Source organism: Benincasa hispida, chromosome 12 (genome assembly GCF_027475165.1).
Source record: "Benincasa hispida cultivar pf3 chromosome 12, pf3_genome.v1.1, whole genome shotgun sequence".
NCBI classification, from domain to species: domain Eukaryota; kingdom Viridiplantae; phylum Streptophyta; class Magnoliopsida; order Cucurbitales; family Cucurbitaceae; genus Benincasa; species Benincasa hispida.
In genome coordinates, this window is record NC_143489.1 from 13,004,753 (window position 1) to 13,020,140 (window position 15,388).

Consider the following 15,388-nt stretch of genomic DNA (forward strand, 5'->3'; position numbering starts at 1 on the left):
ACCTTCAGTGAAGGAGTTCGTTCAATTCACCGAGTTTTAGAATTCACCATATAGACGATAGTTAGCCTTGTTCTTAGTTTTCTTATATTTAGAAGGCGAAAGCGAGAAAAGGGAAAAGACGACGGAAGATCGTCCTGGTCAGCTCAAGAGAGTGCCAGGGAGCATGGAAAAACAAAGAGAGGGCCGACTCTTACGAGAGCAAGAATATCTTTTGAGCAGTGTAGAGAAGAACAGTGTAAAAGCCTTGGGAAGCAAGAAATTGCTACCTGGCTCTTTATTCTTATTTCGCATTGTCATCCTGTAGTTCGATTATATATATATATATATATATATATATATATAATGGAACTTGCATTTCTACATCTATTCACTCTCTTTAAAATACGCATGAGTAGCTAAAATTGTCGAATGGGTTGAGAAGTACTTGGCTAGCATGATCGCATAACATGAACGTAATCCTAGGAAGTGTTAGCTAAACCCCTTCTCAACCTGTTCCCCTACATACTCATCGCATCTTTTGTATTATTAACTCTTTTCTCAACTCTGCCGCATACACTTTATACTTTAAACAACAAACCAACCAACACCTTGATTTATTTGTTACCGCAAAGTAGTCCAAATTTACCATCGCATACTATTTTCCTTAGTCCCTGTGTTCGACCCTAGGCTTAGCAGGCAACTCAGTAGGATTTATATTTGGGTCTTACTGAGAAAACTTGCATGCAGAATGCATTTTCCACCATCGCATCCTTTACCATTATTTCATCACATAACAACACGCATCAAGTTTTTGGTGCCATTGCTGGGGACTAAGGCAATACATTATGCTAACGGTAATTTTTTTTTTATTTTCTTTGCAGCTTTCAATCTCTGGCGAATTACGATCCGAAGATTAAAAGAACGTTCCGACGAAGATTGAGAGACAACCACTAACAAAAACAAGACAGAACACGAAGAATGGTGCAAAAACCGGAAGAGAGGGTTGCAAACGCAAATAATATAATGGCCAACCCAATCCTCCTAGCGAATGACTACAATAGACCCATTCGGGACTATGTGTCAGCAAACCTATATGATTTCTCCCCAGGAATCATGAGTCTAGCTCTAGACGGATCGAGGTTTGAAATGAAACCGGTTATGTTACAGATGATTCAAATGACCAGATAGTTTGGTGGACGATGTGACGAGGATCCACACGCCCATCTCCAGAGTTTTATTGAAATCTGCAACACTTTTGTGTTCCCAAACATCTCTGGTGAGGAGGTTCGACTAACATTGTTTCCATTTTTGTTGTATGACCAGGCACGAAAATGGGCTTATTCTCTCAAACCAGGGAAGATTACATCATGGGAGCAAGTAATTGAGAAGTTTATGAAGAAGTACTTCCCTCCAACGGAGAACACCAAAAGAGGGAAGTTGATCACCAATTTTGAACAGGATATTGACGAATCGCTCAGTGACGCTTGGGCGAGGTTTAAGAAGCTGGTAAGAGATTGCCCGCATAACGGCTTACCGAACTGCTTACAGATGGAAATTTTCTACCATGGATTAAACCCTGCATCGCAAACAGCTGCCAATGCGGCAGCAACTAGAGGTCTACTGGATAAAACTTATGATGAGGCAAAGAATATCCTTGATCGCATTTCTAAAAATCATGAAGACTGGAGAGAAAGCGATCAAAGATTGAAAATCAAGGACAGTGACGCAAAAAACGGGGCCATCGCATCCCTTCAGAACTAAATGACTGTGATGATGAACTTAATATAGGGAATCGCAATTAGTAGCCCAGCAACGCCTAGTGGGCAAGTCAACACAATCAACCAGACGACCGCAAGTTATGCTACTTGCGATGAAGGCCATCTAATGGAGGAATGCCCAAGAAACCCACAGTCAGTCTATTTTGTGAAGAATAATCCGGTTTCTAACACGTACAACCCTGGGTGGAGAAACCACCCTAACTTTGCGTGGATAAATCAACAACAAAATATTCAATCAGTGGCGTAAAAAGAATGGCCACCCGGATTTTTCCCGCGAACCAACGGTCAAACGCAAAATCAAGCCAGCAGTTCGCAGGCACCGCAATCTTCTTCTTTGGAGAGTTTATTGAAGCAATATATTGAAAAGAACAAAACAGTGCTTCAAAATCAAGTGATGTCCATCCACAACCTGGAAGTTCAGATAGGCCAAATCGTGGGCGAGCTCAAGAATAGACCACAAGGGCCAATACCGAGCTCAACGGAACTCCCGCGCAACCCAGGGTGTATAGGAAAAGAGCAATGTCAAGTTATGACGTTGTGGAGCAGAAAGACTGTGACGGGGGAGAAGAAGGATCCTAACCGGACTGCTCCAATTACGCTGGAACCAGAGATTGGATTGACTTGAGAAGGAATAGAAAAAAATGAGGCTATGGAACCAGAGATTGCGTCCACCTTGGAGCCGAAAGGACAGGGGACCGTAAGAATACAACTGCCACCATTTCCTCAGAGACTCAAAAAGAAGAAAAATGATGAGGTACAGTATCAACGCTTCATGGATATGCTAAAACAGTTGCATATTAACATTCCATTCACTGAAGCGATCGAATAGATGCCTACATATACGAAGTTTCTAAAGGATATGGTGACAAAGAAGAGAAGCACTGGTAAGTTTGCAATGGTGGCTTTGACGCAATGTGCAAAATCTATAATCCCACCGAAAATGCGTGACCCTGGAAGTTTCACTATACCTTGCTCTGTTGGAGGGTTATACATCGGTCAAGAGTTATGCAATCTCGGGGCCAGCATCAACTTGATGTCCCTGCCAATTTTCGAGCAGCTGAATATGGGGCAGCTTGCGCCCACGACGATGACTCTCCAATTAGCGGATAAATCTCTTGTGCATCCAGAGGGGAAGATGAAGGATGTTCTAGTTACAATCGACAAATTTATATTACCAGCAGACTTCATCATCATGAACTATAAATCAGACAAGGAGGTACTCATCATCTTGGGATGACCATTTTTGTCCACCGGTCATGCCCAGATTGATGTGTACAAAGGAGAGATCACACTGAGTGTGAATGGACAGAAGCTCAGGTTTGACATTATCTGAGCCATGAATTATCCTGATGAAGAAGACCTTAATGAATCCGATGATGAACCAAGTTTGAATGAAGAAGAAAAGTCTGAAGATGAAAATGAAGATGAGGATGCGATCGCATCCATTGTAGCATGCAATGCGATCACAGAAAAAACAACTAAAGATGATGAGATGACCGCATCCAAAAAAGACAAGCTGACCACAAATGAAGAAAGAAAAACAAAAAAACCATCCTTGGAACACCCACAATCAATAAAGTTGAAGACCTTTCCTCACCACCTAAATTATGCGTTTCTGGGGCAGAATGAAAAACAACCTGTAATTATTTCCTCTGCAATTAATGAAGACCAAGAAAATGCGCTGCTGAGCATTCTAAGAAAGTATGTAAAAGAAATTGGCTGGACGCTTGCAGACATTAGAGGAATCAGCCCTGCATACTGAATGCATAGGATTCATCTCGAAGAGAATCACAAAAGATCGATCGAACATCAGCGCAGACTCAACCCTACGATGAAGGAGGTCGTAAAGAAGGAGATAATTAAGTGGTTAGATGCGGGCATGATCTATACAATAGCCGACAGCACTTGGGTCAACCCTGTGCAATGCGTTCCGAAGAAATGAGGGATGACGGTAGTCCCTAATCCAAATAATGAACTGATACCAATGAGAACCACCACCAGATGGCGGATTTGCATGGATTACCGCAAGTTAAATGCGGCAACAAAGAAGGATCATTTCCCTTTGCTTTTTATCGACCAAATGCTAGATCGCCTAGATGGAAATGACTTTTACTGCTTCTTGGATGAATATGCCAGCTATAACCAGATCATGATTGCTCTTGAAGATCAAGAAAAAACCACATTCACCTGCCCGTATAGAACATTTGCATTTCGATGCATGTCGTTCGGCCTTTGCAATGCGCCGAGCACTTTCCAAAGGTGTATGATGGCCATCTTTTCTGAATATCTCGAAGACTCTATAGAAACTTTCATGGATGACTTCTCTGTGTATGGGCAAACATACGAAGTTTGTCTCAACAACCTGGAGAGGATATTGAAAATATGTGAAGAGACGAACCTCGTGCTTAATTGGGAGAAATGCCACTTCATGGTGAAGGACGACATTATGCTTGGGCACAAGGTCTCCAAGGATGGGTTAGAGGTGGACAAGGCAAAAATTGAGGCAATTGTAAAGGCTGTCAGGAGCTTCTCGGGACATGCTAGATTTTATAGACGTTTTGTCACAGACTTTTCAAAGATTGCACAACCACTGAGTGCGTTGCTAAAGGCAGATAGAAAGTTTAACTTCGATGACCAATGCCTCAACACATTCATGATTTTGAAGAACGCATTAACAACCACCCTGTATTGATCGCACCAGACTGGACACAGCCCTTCGAATTAATGTGCGACACAAGCGGTTATGTGATGGGAGCAGTGCTGGCGTAGAAGAAGAAAACAATGCTACACCCCATCGCATATGCGAGTAAAACCTTGAATTTGCTCAAACAAACTACACCACCATAGAAAAAAACTGCTTGCAGTGATATTTGCGTTGGAAAAATTCAGAGCTTATTTGCTGGGAACTAAAGTACTCATTCACACTGACTACTCGGCGATAAAATATTTGATGACAAAGAAAGATGCACAGCCGAGATTGATTAGATGGGTTCTCCTCCTCCAGGAATTCGATATGGAAATCATTGATCGCAAGGGGACAAAGAACAAGGTTGCAGACCATTTATCCAGATTAGAAAATCCAGAAGTTGACCGCAACCAGTCAGAGGTGAGCACAACATTCCCAGACGAGTGGCTATTTAAGATTGAAGAATTACCATGGTACACGGATGTGGTAAATTTTTTGGTTTGCAAACAATTTCCCAAAGATTATACAGACCACCAAAAGAAGTGGCTCAGACATGAATGCAAGTCATATTATTGGGATGAGCCAAATCTGTATAAGAGAGGGTCCAAACAAGATTTTGCGCCTGTGCATTCGAAATGTTGCTCACTAACACATATTATCACAATGTCCTGACTCGCCATATGGGGGGCACTTTGGAGGCCAACGCACAACAGCGAAAATATTACAAAGTGGGTATTATTGGCCAAACTATTCAAAGATGTAAGAGACTACGCGATGAAGTGTGATCAGTGCCAACGCATGGGTAATATTTCATGGAATCATGCGATGCCCATGAACATCATTTTAGAACTAGAATTGTACGACCTCTGGGGCATTGACTTCATGGGACCATTTCCACCATAAAATGGTCAAAAATATATTCTGTTAGCCGTCGACTACGTTTTCAAATGGGTAGAAGTGGTAGCGTGCGCCGCAAGCGATGCGGCGGTAGTCTCCAAGTTCCTGAATAAAAATATTTTCACTCATTTTGGTACTCCGCGTGCCATATTATGTGATGAATGCTCCCACTTTGTTAATCACATCATCAAAGATTTTCTGCACAAATATAATATCCTCCATAAAGTGGCCACCACATACCATCCAAAGAAAAATGGTCAAGCTGAAGTGTCCAATCGAGAGATCAAGTTAATATTAGAAAAGGTGGTGAATCCTTCACGAAAAGATTGGGCAACAAAGCAGGACGATGCCTTGTGGGCATATAGAACCGCCTATAAGACACCTATAGGCATGTCCCCATATGCGTTGGTATTTGGAAAGGCGTGTCATTTACCACTTGAGCTGGAGCATAAAGCATCGTGGGTAGTGAAAATGCTAAACTTTGACTTAAAGGCCATAGGGGAAGCAAGGAAACTTCAATTGGTTGAGCTGAAGGAATGGAGAACGCATGCATATGAGAATGCAAAGATTTACAAAGAGCGCGCAAAGTGCTGGCACGACAAACAATTATGCGAGAAGAATATCCAAGTCGGGAAAAGATCTTACTATTTAATTTGCGGCTACGACTCTTCCCAGGAAATTTAAAGTCACGTTGGTCTGGACCCTTCAAAGTCGGAGAGGTATTCCCACATGGCGTAGTTGAGTTATCCAATGAAGACGGGACCAACATATTCAAAGTCAACGAGCAAAGAGCAAAAATATATTTCGAGAAGACTGGCATCGCAAGGTCACCTCCGTGCACCTGAGAAACTCTGACTGAAAAGAAATGGGCGGTCCCTGTGCAATCATGCGATTCAAATTCATCAGGGACACAAGTTTTGTGAAGTATCCATTGAAATCCTCAATTCATGAACTTATCTCTACCTTTTTTTAGTATTATCATTTCGCTATCTGTTGCATCTTTTTTAAAAAAGACGTTTTGTTTACCTTTTTTTATTATTATTTGACGCTCTCAGTGTTTTCTTTGCAACGATCGTGGTGAACAATTGCGAAGGAGCTACACGTTAGATGCAACTACTTTATTCCGCCACCGAAATCAAAGAAAATAGTTCACCGCAAGGAAGGATGCGATCACAAATAATGCGGGTGACAGAGCAAATTTGGGGGTTGTATCTTTCCTTGACTTTATTTATTCCAAATTTTGCTCTATCGCATTTCATTTTAACTTTGAAAATCTTATCATCTTATCCTCTTTTGTTGGCGCAATCATTTAACATTGATTAATTTAGTAAGTCACCGCATTATTTCTCCTTGCCAATTATGATTTCAATGATGAAACGCATGCCTCTATTTTTTTCGTATATACTAGAGTCAACTTAATTTAAGGATAGTCATCTCGTGAAATATTTTTAGAAGTCAGTGGTCTACTAGCTTTCTTTCAAACTGACTTTTTACAAAACTTCCTAAGAGCATCGCATGACTTCTTTCAATCTTTCATCAATGGGGACATTGCTGCATTTTAAATTTGGGGGTGCGGTATTCATTTTCGACCTTGCTACTTTTAGGTTCTTCATAAAAAAAAAATTATAACGTTGCAATCGGATCTTAATCGTAGTTGGATGTCCGCATGACACATGTGGGACAAGCCAAAACGAAGGTAGGAATCATGATCAATGCATAAATAAAATGATCGCAACTTGAATGCCTAAGAAATAGGTGAGGCGGCCGAGGTCCTTCAATGCAAACCTACTGTCAAATAGGTTGATGAGTTGGGATATCAGTTGAGGATTATTGCCTATTATTATCATATCATCTATATAAACTAGCAGAAATATATCAGCTTCCCGAGTGTGAAATATGAATAATGAGTTATTTGCATTTGATGCTTTGAATCCCCAGTTGATTAAGGCACTTCCAAGTGTGTTGCTCCAGGCTCAAGGGGCTTGTTTTAAGCCATAGATTTCTTTGTTCAATTTGTACACATACTCAGGATGTTTAGTGCTAACATATCTAGTAGGTTACTTCATATATACTTCTTCTTGTAGTTTTCCATTTAGGAAAGCGTTATTGAAGTCGAGTTGGCAGATCTCCCATCCTCTTGAGACAGCTATGTTAAGCACAACTCTAATAGTGGAAACCTTTACTACAAGACTAAACATCTCAAAGAAATCTATCCCTTGATGCTGATGGAACGCTTTTGCTACCATACATGCTTTGTACTTGTCAATATAGCCATTAGGGTGTTTCTTTAACTGGAAGATTCACTTGTTACCTAGAATATTATATGAGTCAAATGGTGGTACGAGCTGGCAAGTGTTTCTTTGAACTAGCGCTTGATACTCGTTGTCCATAGCTGCTTTCCATTGAGGTGTACTAAGCGCCTTTTTTACTCTGGTTGGTTCAGTGACAGTCCAATCATTTTTATTGGTTGTGAGTACAATTTTGGGCTTGAAAATACCAGCCTTTGCTCCAGTAATCATCGGATGGGTTGGTTGTATTGGGACTGTGGGTTGCTATTGCTCAATAGGAATAGTGGTTTGCTGAAGGGATGCAGGTAAGAGAGAATGATCTGTTTATGGAGAGTCAATAGAGGTATGGGGTGGTGAGCTGGTCATGTGAGAGGGAATATTGATACGAGAGGGAGTTGGGGAGTGATAACGAGCAGAAATGCACATTATTACAATGTAAAGTTATAAAAAAATGCAGGATTACGATGGTAAAAATATACAATATTGCATCCAAAAGCATTAAGTTCACAACATTGTGATTGCATACGTCCATGACATTAAAACAACTAACTTATGTATTTTATGTAGGAAAATGCGTTGACACAAGGCAGAAATGCGATCCAAAGAAATTAACGTCCAAGCGCATTAAGAGATTGCGACCGCAAGGCTATGCAATCGTTTGCGCTCGCAAAAATCTGCTAAAAAAGGTGGCCGCATAGAGCCGGCGCATCACGGTGGGCGCATCTGAGTGAAAGCTTAGTAAATCACAATGGGATAGAAAGTTGATGAAGGTCGATTCCAAATTAAGTTGACAAGCCGTTAACGACACTGTAGCAAGTACACTCAACTTTTTAGTGACAAATATTCGACGCATCAGACAGAGAATTAATGCCATCCCATCGGTGCAATCATAAGAGAGAAAAAAAACCTTTCACCCTGAAGCTCTATAAATACCGAAGGCGACCTTCAGTGAAGAAGTTCGTTCAGTTCGCCTTGTTTTAGAATTCACCATATAGACGATAGTTAGCCTTGTTCTTAGTTTCCTTATATTTAGAAGGCGAAAGCGAGAGAACGGAAAAGACACCGGAAGATCGTCCTGGTCAGCTCGAGAGGGTGCCAGGGAGTGTGGAAAAACAGAGAGATGGCCGACTCTTGCGAGAGCAAGAATATCTTTTGAGAGAGTAAAGAAGAACAGTGTAAAGGCCTTGGGAAGCAAGAAATTGCTACCAGGCTCTTTATTCTTATTTCGCATTGTCATCCTGTACTTCGATTATATATATATATAATGGAACTTGCATTTCTACATTTGTTCACTCTCTTTAAAATACGCATGAGTAGCTAAAATTGTCGAATGGGTTGAGAAGTACTTGGCTAGCATGATCGCATAACATGAACGCAATCCTAGGAAGTGTTAGCTAAACCCCTTCTCAACCCGTTCTCCCGCATACTTATCGCATCTTTTGTATTATTAACTCTTTTTTCAATTCTGCCGCATACACTTTATACTGTAAACAAAAAACCAACCAACATCTTGATTTATTTGTTACCGCAAAATAGTCCAAATTTACCATCGCATACTGTTTTCCTTAGTCCGTGTGTTCGACCTTGGGTTTATCAGGCAACACAGTAGGATTTATACTTGGGTCTTACTGAGAAAACTTGCATGCACAACACATTTTCCACCATCGCATCCTTTACCATTATTTGATTGTATAATAACATGCATCAGGGAGCTGTAAGGTTGTTGTACATGAGATATGGATTGTGATGCATTGGTTGAGGGGTTGTGTGATGGTTCTGTCAAGGTAGGATGAATGAGCAAAGCTGGGTGAAGGATTTGGTGGAGGATTGATGTTGGATATAGTAGGATTTGTTTGTAATGGTTTAGAGAGGGCTTGGACAAGTGGAGTGGACCTTTAGATATGTAGTGATGGAGGGATAACTTGTGAACAATCACTGATCACCTGAAAACCAGTAGAAAATGGAAATTTAGTTTCATTAAAAACAACATTTCGAGTATGTATACTTTACCCGATTTCGCTAGGCATCGATGTCCTTTATGGAGTATACTTGGGCCTATGTACACACATTTTTCAGAGTGATATTGAAACTTGTGATGTTGATATGGTCGAATACAGGGGAAGCAAGCACACCCAAACATTCTTAGTTTTGTTATATCCAGTACTTTTTTAAACAAGATCTGAGTTGGGGACTGTCCATTTAGTACAGGAGTTAGTAATCCATTGATCAGAATGTTGGCATTAACAAACACATCCCACCAGTACTGATAAGGCATGGAGGCTTGTGCTAAGAAGGTGAGTCCCATTTTAACTAAATGTCAATGCTTTCTTCTTGCTCTTCCATTTTAAGCTGAAGTTATGGACAAGAGTACCGACTTAGGATCCCTAATGAGGAGCACAGCTGATGAATCCTTTTAAACTCACTGCCATTGTCAGATTGAAACATTTTAACTGTGACATCAAACTAATTTTTTATCACATGAATGAAGTTCTGGAAAGCTGCAAGTGCATCAGATTTTTGCTTAAGAGGTTATGTCCACAGAAACCTGCTATGATCATCTAAGAAGGAGATGTAATAACGAAATCCTGTTGTGGATTATATTGGAGCTGGTCCTCATACATCAGAATGAATTAAGTCAAAATTAGCCTTGGCCCTTGCTTCGGATTGTGAGAAATAGAGAGGGTGTGATTTGCCCAACTGACACGAGTCACATAACAGTTGCTTTTCATTAACTTTGATGGACTGTTTACACTGATCTAGTATTGATTTCAAAACTTTGGGGGAGGGATGACCTAATCTTCTATGCCACAGATCTATTGACTCAATAACATTTACACTGACATTGGATAAGAAAAGTGCTTTTGAGCCATTATTTTTGTCCAAGGATCTGAGGTTTTCTGATCTTCTGTGCTTTGAGACATCATATGGTTGTATGGTTGTCTCTCCAAGCTGATAGAAGCCATCCTTAAGTGTGCCTTTCACCAGAATGTTGCCCGAATGTTTATCCTATCAAGTTCCATGAATTTCCATAAATATATAATTATCTTGAGTTAGTTTAGGGATGCTTACTAGGTTCTTTGCAATAGATGGAACATAAAAAACATCTTCCAAACTAAGTACATACTGTCCAGATTTTAGACATGAGTTACCTACAATAGAAATGCATAGCTGATCACCATTACCAACTGTTACAAGATTCGTACCTGAATACTCGGTTGGATTGGCAATGTGAGTCGGATTTGCTATGACATGATTAGTAGCACTACTATCAGCATACCAGTTGACATCAGCTGAGTTTCTCAGGTGTAGCAGTGAACGGAGTGTTGGAGTAGGATGTCATGAAGGCTGATGGAGTGTTGTTGGATGGTTGCTGATGTCCAGACTCCCTGCCTTGACTTAAATTGTGTACATATTCCCTATTGAATCGTTGATAACACATATCAGCTACAAGACCATATTTGGAACAGACTTGACATGTTGTGCGATTGCCCCTGCCACGACCCCTACCTCGTTTGCCTCCTCCATTGTTGGAGTAATTAGGTTTGGAGTTGTTGTGCTGGAACTTCACATTACATTGATTAACATTGGGGCTCGTAGGTTTGACAGTGCCATTCCCTCTGCCAAAGGCTACATTCACTGATGGATTCCCTGTAGAGGCAACAAAAGACTTGGTCGAGTTTTGGTGCTCTAATCTTTTCTCAAAGGAGAGGAGCTCGGATTGCATATCCAACTAGGATATGTCAGGTTTGCTTTGAATCACAACTACAACTGGATTATATTCTTCATCTAAACCAAGTAAAACTTGAGAGATTAAGTTACGAGGTGATACCGGACTTCCTGCTTGAGCCAAATTGTTTGAGTGTAATTTCCCCTTTCGTGTTTGTTCAAACACTTGACGAAGGTAATCCTCCCCAGCTCGTGATTGAACACCAAAGAGGGCATGAATGGCATCCCATAGAGCTTTGGTGTTTTCAAATCCTATGAGCCGCACGACAACTTCTAGTGCCATTGAATTATATAGCCACCCTAACAGTAGCTAATCAACTGTGATCCAGATCTCATAGAGAGGATTCAACATTTGCTCACCTGTGGAGCTTGATGCACTGCCAGAAGGATCAGAGACAGTGGTTCTTGCCTTATGAACAGACAGACTTTCAATGGGGAGGGAAATGAACATGGGAGGGCAGACTTTTGTACCTAAGAGATGTCCTTCTAGTCGATACCCTCGGAGAATCGACAATGCTAGTGTTTTTCACAACATAAAATTCCCTCGTTCGAGCTTTGTGCTGGTGATTTGATTGAGAAGTTGGTTCAACGACGGCGTGCTGAACTTGGTGATTTCAGACCTTGTTGTCGTCATCCCAGAGTGTGAGGCGTTGGCCATTAAATACTCTGATACCAAGTTGGAATTAAGGAAGAAGAACTGGGGAGGCAGCTCAAGTGTTTTCTCTATTACTATGTCTATTTTCACTGATACAGTGGCACCTTAAATGGTGTACTTATACAACCTTACCCTTAGGGTTTTAGGCCACGAAAAGAGGAAAAAATAGGAATAATTTTTCTAACTAAAAAATGAACATATGTCACTATAATACAGGTTAGTGAAGATGTTATAAAACCATAATTGATTGGCTGTTTTCTTTTCTCTCCTTTTTTATATATCCAATCTAGATGGATTTTGTGACTTGGCAAGGCATTGCTTAGGTGTCTGACTCCTTTTATCTGATTGGTCCTTGTTGTATTCTTCTATTCTAACAGCAATAAAGCAATTTAAACTAAAGCCATTAAAAGTTTTTGCAACCATAAACGACACCACTGAATATTAATAAATTTTAGCAACATAGGTTATACTATCATTGAAAGTAGAAGCTTTATTCTAAAAACATTAGGCCAGTTTTTCGATTTCTCACTCCCCTTCATGATTTTAATTTTACAACTTTGCTAGCTTTGAAAGGAACAACAATGGCAGATGTAGAAACCACCAAAATTAGTTACTGATACAGAGTGGGATGAGATAGCCTTGGCGTTGGGATGAGAACAAGAGGCCTCTTCATCTTCAAAACAATTCCAAATTTCTCCTCAACTTCCATTTTCTCACCATCTTCTAATTTCCAATCAAAAGAATGCAAAATTGTAGCAAGCAAATACAGTACCATTCTTTCCGCCATAGCTATCCTTGCACAGTTTCTTCTGCCGGACCCAAATGGGAAGTAACGAAAATCACTTCCACTGAAATCGAATTTTCCATTCAAGAACCTTTCTGGGTTGAACTCTAGTGGATTTTCCCATTGGTTGGGGTCTCGTTAAATGGCCCAGACATTGATGAACACTCGAGAGCCCTTTGGGATTGTGTAATTGGAGACAATGGTGGTCTCGCTTGGGCAGTGTGGCACAAGTGGAGGTAGGATAGGGTGTAAACGCAAAGTTTCTTTCGTTACGGCTTTGAGATATGGAAAACTATGAATGTGGAACTCTTCCACAATATTGTCTTCTCCAACAACGACGGCGAGTTCTTCCTATACTTTCTTTAGAGTTTCTGGATTCTTTATCATTTCTGCCATCGCAAACTCTATAGTATTTGACGATGTGTCTGTCCCGCCGATCACCATATCCTACCACACATATTGCCAAGAAACAAAAAAAAAACTTGAATTTCTTAATTCACTAGTTGCCTTATAATAATGTAATAAAATTTAAGCTCCATTCAAGAACTTATTTAATTTTGAGATTATTATAAGTAGTTAAGAAAACTATTTAACCCTCGTTGTTTTTAAAAATTCATAAACTCTCACTTATTGATTTATATTTTTTGTATTTTTAAAAATCTAAGTCAGAAATTGAGGAAAAAAAGGAGATGTTTCTAAATTGGTTTGTGTTTTTAAAAATCTAAGTCAAAAATTGAGGGGAAAAAAAAAAGATGTTTCTAAATTGGTTTGTGTTTTATGAAATTATAAGGAAACAAACACAATTTTCAAAAAAGGAAAAGAATATCAAATATATATATCAAACCGAGCCTCAAAGAAATAGATTGAGATTTCCTTTAAAAAAAAAAAAAAAAAACACTAATTCTATGGAATTAGTAAGATTTATTAAAAATGTGTTTAAAATTAGACCACTGAAAAAACAAAAATGTTAACAAAATCTAATGTAGTATACACAACAAAATAGTATTTTAATCTGGAATACCAAAGTGATAAACTTGGTAATATAACATACCATGAGCAAGGCTTTGAAGCGGGTCATGGTGAGAGAAGTCTTGGATTCTCCTTCATCTTTCACCTCAAGTAAGAATTGCAAGAAATCATTCTTCTTAACACTCCCACTGTCATCTTCACCAACAATTTTCAATCGTTGATCTATCATTTTCTCGAAAATGCTATCAAATCTCGTAGCAAGCTCACGCATTTACTTCTCAATGCCTTGGAGGTCGAATCGGGCCAAGCTCGGAAAAAAATCCGAAACATTAGGCTTACCAAACAGCTCAGTCATGTTCGAAATCGTCTCTCGAAACTCCGTCGCAAGACCATCTCTCTGCTCCCCTTCTACTGGCCCACCCCACAACATGCTCGTAACCACGTTGAAAACCGTCAAAAACCCTTGTTCGCCCACGTTCACCACCGACCCAGCTCTTCGGTACAAGTGAGCTACCGTGTTTCTCACCTCTCTACGGCGGAGTTCATAGACAGAGTCCAAAGTCGCGTTGCTTAGCATCTTCAACACACAAACTTTTCTTAACATTCGCCACTCAAGTCCATACAGGGTCCAAACTATGTCGGAACCACCATAAGTGGCGGCTTTACCTGCATGTGGAACATCGCGATTGGCAAAGGTGACATCGTGGTCTTTCAATACTTCACGTGCTATCCATGGTGAATTTACTATTATACCTACTTTGTTGCCAAGTTGGAGCTTTAATATTGGGCCATATCTTTCGCCCAATTTGGTGAAGTAGGTGTGAAGTTCGGGGTTGAGAAAAGGGAGGTTTCCGAGGAGTGGAATGCCCCAAGGACCCGGTGGAAGTGGCATGTGCCGGTGCCTGAGTTTTAGATAGAGGAAAATTAAAAGAGCGGCGAAGAAGGTGAAGAGGAAATTGGAGGTGAGTTCTTCCATGGCGGAATGGAGAATGAAGGAGAGTTTGGTGAAAAGTTTTGCCATGTTGGGGAAGGTCGGCAGAAACAAAATCTGGTGGAGACAAGAAATATGAAGAATCTAGGCTCTGTCTTTACCTTCCAGGAGGATCAATAATTTTTTCCAAGGACAAAGGAAAAAAAAAAAAAACTTAAAATCTGTGATATGACCTTTTTTTTTTTTTCGAATAATACTTGTGCATGAGTATGTATCTCAGTCATATTATACACAATAAATAAATTAAAATATTTTGTAAAACCAGTAAAAAAGATTTATCATGCAAAAAAATATTAGTACGTTCTATTTATTATTTTTATTTTTGTCTAACTCAATTATCTAATCAATATGTGTAGATAACAACTTGTTGGTGAGAATAGATATTTTTTATTTTTTATTTATCAAGTATTACTTGGAAAATAAATGTAACGGTACTGGCCTTCCTACCTCTTTTCTACCGATACACGATTGGATATTTTTATGACTAAAGGAATAATTTTTCCAAAAATAGGACAAGAAAGTTTTTTTCTCTTTATCAAAATGTAAAATAATTATTAAATTTGGTTGAGCCACCCAAACTGGTGGTTACCCAAACACATCGATATATTAATTATTTTATCACAAGTTTTGTTGTT

General features: G+C 39.8%; 1 protein-coding gene, 1 non-coding gene and 1 pseudogene across 3 annotated transcripts; all 3 read right to left on the bottom strand.

The window, feature by feature from the left end:
• Positions 1 to 1,404: 1,404 nt before the first annotated feature.
• Positions 1,405 to 1,511, bottom strand: LOC120068636 (small nucleolar RNA R71). Its single transcript, XR_005479273.1, has one exon. It is a non-coding gene; the product is annotated as a small nucleolar RNA R71 (small nucleolar RNA).
• Positions 1,512 to 12,448: 10,937 nt separating this feature from the next.
• Positions 12,449 to 13,240, bottom strand: LOC150031778 (cytochrome P450 76T24 pseudogene; annotated as a pseudogene). The gene has a single exon (XR_016525277.1). The product of XR_016525277.1 is annotated as a cytochrome P450 76T24 pseudogene (transcript).
• LOC120092455 (flavonoid 3'-monooxygenase CYP75B137-like) lies at positions 12,449 to 15,008 on the bottom strand. Its single transcript, XM_090308198.1, has 2 exons — positions 13,845 to 15,008; positions 12,449 to 13,240 (listed from the first exon to the last, which is right to left on the bottom strand). The coding sequence occupies exon 1, from the start codon at positions 14,781 to 14,783 to the stop codon at positions 14,034 to 14,036; it is 750 nt and encodes a 249-aa protein (XP_090164324.1). The 5' UTR covers positions 14,784 to 15,008; the 3' UTR covers positions 12,449 to 13,240; positions 13,845 to 14,033.
• Positions 15,009 to 15,388: the final 380 nt, after the last annotated feature.